Raw genomic sequence first — 12229 nt, forward strand, 5'->3', positions numbered from 1 at the left:
TGTAATCCTTAATCTACTTGACAATTGAAAAGCTCTTTTGCTTTGGCTGTGTTAATTGCACACTAATTAAAATTAACATTTCACGGAAATGTACAGTGATTTTTTGGTATTGTTTATTTTATCTCGATTAACAATACTTTTTTAGGTAATACTTTTTGAAACAACTTTCATCTACCGAGTTCCTAATAGATTACTACCTATTTTTCTCCCTGAGTGATATGTTACTTAAAAATTTATATTTTTAGCAGTGATACTTGAAGTTGTGTTTAGGATAAGCTTCCAGAAAAACTTTCACCCTGTCCTAGTCAATGATCCTTTCTTCCTTTAAAGGAACAACAGTAAGAACTACAGCCACCTTAGAGATCTGTAATCTGCTTACAGTGTATGTAGTAGGTGCCCTGTCCTCCTATTAAATAGTCACCTAGAATGTTCATCAAACTACAGCATTATTTGCACTTCTGTTTCACACATACATAGGCTTTAAAAAGTTTGTGGAAAATTTCCGTGATATTTTCATTCCATTTATTCATGAACTTTTTGAAGCTCTCTCAGAAGTAAATCAGATGGTTTCTCCCAAGGAGCAGCTAGGTGGATTCAAATAAGAAACTTCAAGTTAGCAGCCAATTGTTTACCTATTTGCATCATCAAGGATCATTTGTATCATGCAGAGGTGTACAATCATGAGTACATTCAAATATTTAACTGAACTAAAATCCTTGGCTAAAATATAGTCAAAATCCCCATGCTGTACCTCTCTTCTACAAAATGGACAGTGATAGATATAGTAATACAAGTATGTAGTAAACAAACACAGTTGGAAAAGTTAGAGCAATAAAAATACCTGTTCTAAAATGAATGATATTGTTTCAAGGACTAGGTGAAGATCTTGTTTCTCTAGAGAAAATGCGGCTTGCAGCTTTTCTTCTTCTTCTTCACTGAAACTGCTCTCAGTCTACAATGTAAACAGACATCTATAAACATATACTCAAATATTCAAAACTCAGACACTCAACAAAAGATTCATTGATTATCTCAATGAGAGTTCAAAGAGTGTGTTGACCCTGGAGAAAGAAAAAACGGATGAATCTTATAAATCTCATTGTCAGAAAGTCCTTTTGTTGTTGTTAGGTGCCATCAAATAAGTTTTGGCTCATAGCAACCCTACCTACCACAGCAACCCTACCTACCACAGGGCAAACACTGTCTGGTCCCTCCCCTTCATCGCAATTGTTTCTAGGCCTGAGCCCATCATTGCAGACACTGTGTCAATCAATCCATCTCGTCCATGGCCTTTCTCTTTTTCACTACCCCTCCACTTTGCCTAACATGATGTCCTTCTTCTTCTCCAGGGACTGGTCTCTTCTGACAATATGTCCAAAGTATGTAAGATGAAGTTTTGCCATCTTTGCCTCTAAGGAACACATGGGCACTATTTCTTACAAATCCCAGTTTATTCTTTAAGCAGTCCATGGTAACTTCAATGTTCCTCATCAGCTCCACAAATCAAATGCAACGGTTCTTCTTCATTCTTCCTTGTTCAATGTCCAACTTTCACACGCACATTAGGCACTTCAAAATACCATGGCTTAGGTCAGGTGCATCTTAGTCCTCAAAGTAGCCTCCTTGAGTTCCAAGACTCTAAAGAGGTCTTGTGCAGCAGATTTATCCAATGCAACATGTCTTTTGGTCTCATGTTAATTGTGGATCCAAGCAAGACAAAATCCTTGGCAACTTCAAACTTCTCTCCACTTTTCATGATGTTACCTATTGGTCCACCTGTAAGAATTTTGGTCTTCTTTTCATTGAATTTTAATCCGTACTGAAGGCTGCAATTCTTGATCTTCATCAGCAAGTCCTTCGAGTCCTGCTCACACTTTCAGCCAGCAAGGTTCTGTCATCTGTATCTTGCAGGTTCTTAATAAAACTTCCTCCAATCTTGATGCCACATTCTTCTGCATATAATCCAGTTCTCTTGTGATTTGCTCACCATAGAGATTGAACAAGTATGGTCAAAGGTTACGACCCTGATGCACACCTTTCCTGATTTTAAACCATGCAATATTTCCTTGATCTGTTCGAACAACTGCTTCTTGATCCATGAATAGATTCCACATGAACACAATGTAGTGTTCTGGGATTCCCATTCTTCTTAAGATTTCCATAGTTTGTTATGATCCACACAGTCGCATACCTTGGCATAGTGAATAAAACACAGTAAAAATCTTTTAGGTAATATTTGCTTTCAGCCAAGATCCATATGACTTCAGCAATAGTATCCCTTGTTGCACATCCTCTTCTGAATCTGGCCTGAATATCTGGAAGCACCTTGTCAATACACTACTGCAACCATTGTTAGATGCTCTTCAGTAAAATTTCCCTTGAATCTGATCTCAATGATATTGTTGTATAAATTGAGCATTCTGTTGGGTCACCTTTCTTTGGAATGGGTACAACTATGGATCTCTTCTAGTCAGTTGGCCAAGAAGCTGTCTTCCAAATTGCCTGGCACAGATGAGTGAGTGCTTCCAGTGCTTCATCAGCTGGTTAAAACATTCCAATTGGTACTCCATGAATTCCTGGAGCCTTGTTTTTGGCTAATGCTTTCAGTGCAGCTTGAACTTCTTCCTTCAGTACCAATTGGTTCTTGCTCATATGCTAACTCCTGAAATGGAACGGCGACCAGTTCTTTATGGTACAGGGATTCCATAGTCTTTCCATATTCTTTTGATAGCTTCTACCTCATTCATTTCTTCCCCGAAACGTTCAATATTACAACTCAAGGCTTGAATTTTTCCTTGCGTTCTTTTAGTTATGACATGCTGAGCATGCTCTTCCTTTTTGGTTTTCTAATTCTAGGTCTTTGAACATCTCATTATAATATTTGACTTTGTCTTCTTGAGCTGCCCTTTGAAATTTTCTATTCAGCTTTTTGACTTGATCATTTCTTCAATTTGCCTTTGCAACTCTTTGATTAAGAGCAAGTTTCAGAGTCTCTTCTGATATCGACTTTGAGCCTATCTTTCTTACTTGTCTTTTTAATGACCTTTTACTTTCTTCAGGAATGATGATCTTGATGTCTTCCCACAGTTCATCAGGCCTCTTAATTAGTGTGCAATGCATCAAATCTGTTTTTGAGATGTTTTCGAAATTCGGGTGGGATAGACAAAAGGTTGTATTTTGCCTCTAGTGAACTTGTTTTCATTTTTTTCAGCTTTACCCTAAACTTACATATAAGCACTTGATGGTCAGTTCTAGTCAACCCCTGGCCTGGTTTTAGCTAACGATATAGGACTCCTACAACATCTCTTCCCACGGATGGAGTCAATTTAATTTCTCTGTATTCCATCTGGAGAAGTCCACATGGATATAGTCACTATTTTGGTTGATAAAAGATGTTTGCTATGAATTCTATCACGCAATCTCCAGCTTTGTATCTTTTACCAACTCCCTATGTTCTAACTACTGTTCTTTACTCATTGTTTCCAACTTTTGCATTCCAATAGGCAAGAATTATCAATGCATCTTGACTGAATGTTTCTCATGAAGACATTGGTAGAATTTTTCGATTTCTTCTTCACTAACTTTTACTGTGGCTGGTGCATATATTTAAAGAATAGTTACATTGATTGGATTTCCTTGAAGGCAAATAGATATAATCCTACCACAGACAGCACCATATTTCAAGATTGATTTTGCAATGTCTTTTTGACATTCCTTTGATTGTGTGATTCCCAGCACAGTCAATGATAGTAAACAGTAAATGATTTTCTGCCTCAAAATGATCATTCCATTTCAGCTCACTAATGCCTTGGATATCAATCTGTATGCGTTCCAAAATTGCCACTTTTGACAACTTCCAATTTTCCTATATTGATATTTCACACATCCCAAGTTTGGAGCATTAGCAGATTTTTGCTGCTGCTTTGTGTTACCTTGAGTTGTGCCCCATCAGCAAATGAAGACCCTGAAAGCACCATTCCCACAGGCTTGGCTCCATTCGTGTGGCCTGGTTGACTACACTATAAGAAAGGAGCTCCTCCGCAGTTACACCTCAAGTGCTCGAGGACCTGCGGGGCCCATCCTGCTGCACAACCTCTGACAATGTCCTGCTTCCATTCATTGGGCCTTCAGTTAATGCATAACGTTTTCAGTAGCTCCTTCCTCCAAAATGGAAAGCCAGGTCCTTTGCTGTCTGTTCTCTTTGGGTGCCTCTGCTAGCCTATTAAACACCAGTGACATAGCTTCCAATATCACAGCAACAAGCCACCACAGTACAACAAACTGACAGACAAGTGGTGATCAGAAAGTCCTTGCACAGGTCAATTTTGGAGACTTGTCGAATAAAGTTCATTTCAAATAACAATATTTTACATTTCGATTTATAGTAAGAGAAAAAAGGTATAAACACGCTAACAAATGAACACACAAAAAACAAAAATACAAGAAAACTCGAAAATGTTGTGATTAACAATAAATTCTATCTTCATTAATTTAAAACTACTTATTCTGTTATACATGGACAGTTCATGTCCTCAGTGATCTTAGAGTCTAATCGGAAGGATACATGAAAACATAATTATTCAAATAATTGCCACATATTTTTGTTTATGTATAACTAAGGTCTTCAAAGTAGAACTAGTTACATGAACAAGCAACTAATAATTTTATAATTTCATATAACATTTTAAAGCTAGTATTTCTAAAATGTACACATTAAGCTCACATATATTACTTGTATGAGCCAAATAGGAGAGAAGGAGGACATGTAGTCGTCTGAGTATAAATGTCAATTAGACCCTTTTTCATCTCCATTAGACTCCGTTTGATTTCATGATATTTACCAAGTATGAAGAATGTTTAAATAAAGAACACATACTCTATGTACACATACTCAAACTTTGCCTCCTTCGACCTCTTCCTTCACAGCTGGACACAGCAGCGTAAGAAACTCCAAGCGCTCTACGTTGATAGCTTAGAATCATGTACAACTGCACTGGGGCTCAAGTGAAGGGCCAGTAAACTCAAAGCTAGCACGGTTTTGGTTCTGTTGCGGCTGGATGCCAATACTATTGATCTCACTTACTATTTCCTCTGAGAAAGTCAGGAGCCCAACTTCTAAGTAAGCCCAAATGCCATTTGCTTAACTCAAGAGCATCTAATGCAGCAGTTCTCAACCTGTGGGTCGCGATCCCTTTGAGGGTCGAACGACTCTTTCACAGGGGTCACCTAATTCATAACAGTAGCAAAATTACAGTTATGAAGTAGCAACGAAAATAATTTTATGGTTGGGGGGCTCAGCACAACATGAGGAACTGTATTAAAGGGTCACAGTATTAGGAAGGTTGAGAACCACTGATCTAAAGAGTCTCAGAATTTCTGTGAAAACCACACCATTTACTAAAAAATAGTGATATTTACCAATCATGGTGTACGGTGCCCTGGTTGCACCATGGTTACACATCAGGCTGTTAACTACAAGGTCAGCAGTTTGAAGCAACCAGTTACTCACTGAGAGAAAGAGAGGCTTTCTATTACTGGAAAGAGTTAAAGCCCGGGAAACCCACAGAGGTAGTTCTAATCTATCTGATAGGGTTGCTATAAATCAAAATCAATTCAATGATAGTGAGTTTTTAATGAACTGCAGTCACTGTGTCAATCCAGTCCCTTGTGTGCCTGCATCTTTGTAGCTGACTTTTACCAAGTGTGATGTCCTTTTCCAGGAACTGGTATATCCTGACACCGTGTCCACAGTACATGAGATGAAGTCTCACCATCATTGCTTATAAAGAAAGTTCTGTCTGTACTTTTTCTAAGACATAGTTGCTTGTTTTTCTGGCAGTCCACAGTACTTTCAATATTGTTGGCTAACAGCAATTCGAACACATCAATTACTCTTCAGTTTTCCTTATTTGTTGCGTTGCATCTGAGACTACTAAAAATACTATGGCTTGGGTCGGGTGTACCTTTGTCCCCTTGCCCTTCAACACTTTAAAGAGGCCTTGTGCAGCAGCCTTGCCCAGTACAATGTGTCATTTGATTACTTGCCTGTTGCTTCATGAGCACTGATTGTAGATCCAGGCAAAATGAAATCCTGGATGGTTTTCTCTATTTATCACGATGGTGTCTATCGGTCAGTTTGAGGATTTGGGTTTTCTTTACATTGAGTTGTAAGCCATACTGAAAGCTGCATTCTTAGATCTTCATCAGCAAGTGCTTCAAGTCCTCCTCACTTTCAGCAAGCAAGGTTGTGTCACCTGCTTATTACTTTTTGTTAATAAAACTTCTTCCAATCCTGATGCCGCATTCTTCTTCATATAATCCAGCTTCTCTGATTATTTGCTCAGCACATAGATTGAATAAATAGGGTGAGAGGATACAACCCTGTCACACACATTCCCCGATTTTAAACCATTCAGTATTCTCTTGTTCTGATCACACAACTGCCTCTTGATGCATTATAGGTTTCACTTGAGCACAATGAGGTGTTCTGGAATTCTCATTCATCTCAGGGCTACCCACGGTTTGTTATGATCCACATAGTGGAATGCCTTTGGAGTGTCAATGAAACACAAGTAAACATCCAGTATTCTCTGCTTTCAGCCACAATCCATCTGACATAAGCAATAACCAATTTAAATTTCTGGGAGTACCTCCCACGCCAGGCACCACAGTTGGGGCGGGGAGCTGCATTTTTTTTAAATAACCACTCCCCTCACCCTTTTCCAGGCTTCCAACTTCTAACTGCAGTAGTGAGTCTGTGCTTATTCATTTAGTACTGTGTCCAAGGGGAAAACTAAAAGGACCCTCCCTGTGCCGGCTGTTCACCCCCACCCACTTGGTCACAGAGAGCCACTTGTTTGGGCCAACAAGGAACCTTCAATTAAAAAAAAAGACAATATAAATTTTTTTTTAATTTTCTGAGAGTTCCCTGTCAACATACTGCTCCAATCATTTTTTAATTGTCTCAGCAAAATTTTATTTGCATGTGATAGTAATAATATCGTTCAACCATTTCCACTTCCATTGGGCACCTTTCTTTGGGATGGGAAAAAATCTGATTTCTATAAAAAACACTCACTGTCATTGAGTCAATTCTGACTCATAACAAGCATATAGGGCAGGGTAGAACTGCCCCTTTGGGTTTCTGAATCAATAACTCTTTACAAGAGTAGAAAGCAAAGTCTTTCTCCCATGGAGTGGTTGATGGGTTCAAACTACTGACCTTGTGGTTAGCAATTCAATCCAACCAGGACTCCTGTGAGTGGACAGTATACACAATATAATACTACAGTGGGCATTAAACACAATGAGAGGGCTTCAAAAAGTGCATGGAAAAAATGGACTTTAAAAATAATGGGATTTTCCCAAACTTTTGGAAGTTCTTTCATATCAGGAGACCTGGTGATGAAATAGTTAAGCACTTCAACTGATAGCCAAAAGGTTGGCAGTTTGAGCCCACTCAACCACCCAACTACTCTATAGAAGAAAGAGCTGGCCCAGAAAGCCATTGTTGGTTGACTGTAGGTGCCATTGCGTTGGTTCAGGCTCATAGTTGGTTTAGACCCTAAAGCATATGTTGAATAAACTATTGCCCCCTCTTGACCATCCTTATAATCACATGTACGTTTGAGCCCCTATTGCAGCCAATACAGCCATCCGGCTCCTTCAGGTCTTTTTCTTTTTTGCTGACCTTGTACATTACCAAGCATAATGGTATTGCTATTCCTGATAACATGTCCAAACTGTAACGAAGTCTTGCCACCGTCACTTCTAAGGAGGATCCTAGTTGCACTTCTTCCAGGATAGAAGTTTACAGCCAAGACAGCCTTTAAGGGGCACTTCTACTGCCATGTGGAGCTGCTGTCAGTTGAAAAGGATTTGACAATAAACAGACATGCAAAATAACTGATCTCTTCTCCGAAGGGAAATGGATAGTCACTAACAGTTTTTGAATATCATAGAGGCCATATGATCAAATCCCCCCACTTTTAAATTTAACAGTATTTAGAAAGATAATCAGAATAGGATTATGAAGAAGCAATAGAAGGAAGAAGACAGTAGGTCAAGATACCGGTTTGTATGTGATTATTGTAGGTCAACGGAACTCTAATGAAGATCTACACGAGGACTGTGACTAGGACTTAAATGTAAGAGACACCTCAGAGAGAAAAATGGCAGAGCAATGAGACTGGCCCTAGGCCAGGAAAAAGGCGAGGGAAGAATAAGAGCCCCACTCTTGTTAGAGCAGTGGTTCTCAACCTTCCTCATGCCGCGAACCTTCCATACAGTGCCTCACATGGTGGTGACCCGCCAACCATGAAATTATTTTCGTTGCTACTTCATAACTGTCATTTTGCTACTGTTGTGAATCAGGCAACCCCTCTGAAAGGGTCATTCAACCCTCAAAGGAGTAGTGACCCCCAGGTTGAGAACTGCTGTGTTATAAGGTGATGCCTGGGACCAAGAGGAGCAGCAGGTGGGTGTGTGGGATCACATTTCTATAATCTGAAAAAAATAAGTTGGGTAGATGACCAGTGAATCACTAAATAGGAAAAGTCCACAGCAGCCACACCTTTGAAATGACCGTGGAGAAGAAACAAAATTAAGTGAACGATGAATATTGGTGAATAATATATACACAGAATCATCTTAAAATCACTCTTAAAATGAAAAATAAAACAAAAAAATCAGAATTTTCCCAAAGCATGTTTCATAAAACATTAGTTCCAAAATATATATCATGACAAAATTCCAGGGTGAAAATGCATTTAGAAATATTGCACACCACATTCACTCTAAGACATTCACTAGAAACATTAAGCAAAAAACAAACTCACTGCCGTCAAGTCATTGCCGACTTATAGCGACTCCATAGGACAGGGTAGAACTGCCCCTGTGAGTGTCCGAGACTGTACCTGTTTACAGCAATAGAAAGCCCGCCATTCTCCCAAGGACAGATCGATAATTTCGACCTACTACATGACTCCCACTACAACACTAGCCTGTAAAATACTCAGAAATTTTCCACTTAATATTTTACTTAAGGCAGAGTTTCCCAAACATCTGACCGTAGACATAGAACCTTACTACATTTCCATAGACTAAATAGTCCAGAGAACACACTGGGGAGTCTTGCACTTCACAAAATGTTCCCCAACAAGAAGCCAAGAGTTTCAGTGGAATCAGAAGAAAGCATTACAAGCAACACAAGTACACAGATACTAACCTTCAGGTGAAGCTTTTGAAGAATCCGGGTGAGCAGTCGTGGAAATCTTCCCATATCCATTGCATTTATTAATGACACTGCTTTTTTCATGCTAAACAATTCATAAAAGCAAGTTTCAAAATGAGTTTTCCATGTTAAACTGTATTTGCTATAGTTTTCGTTTCAATCACTGACAGCAAAGGAGGTGGACAATTTTAAACATTTCCCAAAAAAGATGTCCCCCAATAGCACTCATGTTGAAGATACAGTTGGCTACTTTTCTTTCTTTGGGGCAAAACAACGGACCAATAAAAATCTCTCACTCAATGTTTTAAAAAAATCTCTCACTCTGTGCACAATGGTATTAATTGACTGGTGGGTAGTTAAGCACCCACATAACTCAAATGGAACTTTAAAAAGTATGGGAGGAGGGGCATGTGAGGACAATTACACCCCAAAAATACAACATGGCAAATAAAGAATTAAAGATAAATAAACAAAAATACATCAACTACACACAAAATTATTTGGGGTCACTAAGTACACAGTTGTTTCAAAATTCTGTGTCAGATAAATACTTCTCAAAGTTATGGAGTTGGAAGTCATCGGACTTTGGTTCAAATAGATTTCTTTGAAGGTGCCTAAAAATTAGCAACGAAAAACTACTACATACTTTCTATTTCATACTCCTGACTTTTCTCTGGCATGTCTTAGTCCAGCAGCAGGGCTCTCTGCCTTTGTGAAAGCGTCATAAGTTCTGCCCTAGCTGCAGCCTTCCTTGTTTGCATTGTGTCCAGTCATTTCAGCTTATAATCTGCACAAGTCAACAACCCATGGATGTTAGCCTAAAACTCTGTACTCAACATGTATACTTTCCTTCTCTCAATGATATGTTAAATTTTATAACATTGGCTAAATTAATGATATCAATAGAATTACCATACGCCCCACAGGATGATTTATAATGTTCCCAAATAAAATGCTAAGAATGTCACTAAAGCGAACCAGGGACATATATAAACCATAAATATATAAATGGATTTTTAGTTCACACTTAATCATAGCCCTCATCTAAGAACAACATAGTCCTTATAAGGTGACCCTATTCGATAGTTGCTCTTATGAGAGATCCTAAGGATACAGGTGCTACAGCAAAGTGTAGTGAAGAAATTGGATGGTCCCCAACTACCAGAAATCTGGGGTCTCAATGGCTTGTCTTCAGATAAAAGGTCATCTAAATAAGGTGACAGCTAAGTCACAAAGAAGAAGCACAGATGTGACTGTAAATAACAAAATCCAAGACTGGAGGAGTGAACTGGGGTTAGAGCTTCAATTCTGAGCCCCCAGTTTGCAGAAGGCTGTGAATGGCAGTGGAAGGCCAAAATCCATTTGCAGGGTCCACACGTGGATGCACGCAGATGTCTCACTGCCACCAAGTCGAGGACAACTCTAATGACCATACAGGGCAGAATAGACCTGCCCCGGAGGTTCTGACACGGCACATATTCATGGGAATAGAAAGGCCTGTCTTTCTCCTGCAGAGTGGCTGGCAGTTAGGTTAAAATTTAATACCATATCATTTGGTCTCCCTTTTGACAATCTTTAATTTGTTCTAGTGTTTAATATTTTCTGCTTTCTTTTTGATTGGGGGGGTTCTCTGTTTTACTTTGTTATGTTGGGTGATTTTGTTTATCTGCAGATGAAATCCTGGATAGGTAAAGCTATGGAGGCAGTAACTGGATTAACAGTTTCTTAGGCTTATGGCAGGAGTGGTTACAGGGAAATGGGGAACTAATAATAATGAATACAAGAAAGAAAATGTTCTAAACTTATGGTGATGATAGACAATTCTTTTAAATATGATTAAACCATTGAATTGTACAATGTGTGAATTACATCTCAATTAAAATTTTTTAATATTTTCTTTTACGTAAAAAAAAAGCCCACTGCTTGAGTTGTTATAACCAACTTTAAATAATGCAGTATATAATTCAACTATACCATGTTGGTTATAGTTTACTAGTATAGTGCATGGTACCCAAGATGTAGGTCAGAACTCATGAATTCCTGGAAGAAAGAACTTTAAATTGACAACTCTCTTCCGCTGGAAGAGTCCTGCTGAATCCAAATGCAAAAGGGGGAAAAATAATCCCAATTTAGTTGTTCACCCACAGGCTTTAGCATTTGTTCCATAAACAAAAAGGGCCTACTTTCCAAAGGGGGGGGACCTGTCATTGAATCACACTAACTCATAGCGTGAATTTCCAAAACTGTTAACTGTTTATGGGAATATAAAGTCCCATCGTTCTCCCAATGAGCGGCTGGTGGTTTTGATCTGGTGACCTCTTGGATCGCAGGCTAACTCCTAACCTCTATGCCACTAGGGCTCCTCCAGCTACATTATTATTATTTAATGAATTTTCATTAGGAAAGTTCCCCGGTGGCCAAGCATTTGGCTATTAACCCAAAGATTGAAGATTGGAATTCACCGGTAGAACTACTTTGGTGGTCTATTTTCCAAAAAGATTTACATCTGGGAAACCTTCCTGGGAAATTTCTATGTTGTCCTATAGGGTTCCTATGAGTCAGAACTGAGTCGTCACCCATGAATATGTTTCATTAAGTCGAGTTCATTTTTACTTGGTTTTATTTTTAAAGGGGGCTTTTGGTTGCAGGACCAACATTTCCTACCATAAATGGAAAATGACCCCAATATAAACAAAACCAATGTTACCAAAATCTGGCCAGTTACACTTGCCAGGTGAAAAGTCCGGACCTGGGGCCAGTTCCATGTGGATTTAGAGAAGTTGTGGACACGAGTTGCCGTGTTCAAGACCCGCTGGCAGCCTTGGGGGCCGTTTTTTTCGAAACCAAGTGAATGAAAACTGTCAAACGGCAAGGCACGTCCCTTCCGGGGGATGCAGTGATGCTCAGTGTCGGAACCGAGCACCTTTGCTCGTACCCTGCAAGCAAACCACCTTCACCGAGAGCTCGGCCGCGAGGCGAGGCGAGAAGCCCCGGGCG

General features: G+C 39.3%; 1 protein-coding gene across 1 annotated transcript in view; it reads right to left on the minus strand.

Moving 5' to 3' along the window:
• COMMD10 (COMM domain containing 10) overlaps positions 1-9316 on the minus strand; it is a 225013-nt gene extending 215697 nt beyond the window's left edge. The window contains exons 1-2 of the mRNA XM_004706569.4: positions 9227-9316; positions 842-952 (exon numbers count right to left, since the gene is read on the minus strand). Coding sequence (XP_004706626.1) covers positions 842-952; positions 9227-9316 — 201 coding nt within the window. The remainder of the gene's footprint in view (positions 1-841; positions 953-9226) is intronic.
• Between the last annotated feature and the right edge of the window lie 2913 nt (positions 9317-12229).

This window comes from Echinops telfairi, unplaced genomic scaffold, assembly GCF_000313985.2.
Source record: "Echinops telfairi isolate 266 unplaced genomic scaffold, ASM31398v2 ScPeMD7_7469;HRSCAF=8507_1, whole genome shotgun sequence".
Lineage (NCBI taxonomy): Eukaryota > Metazoa > Chordata > Mammalia > Afrosoricida > Tenrecidae > Echinops > Echinops telfairi.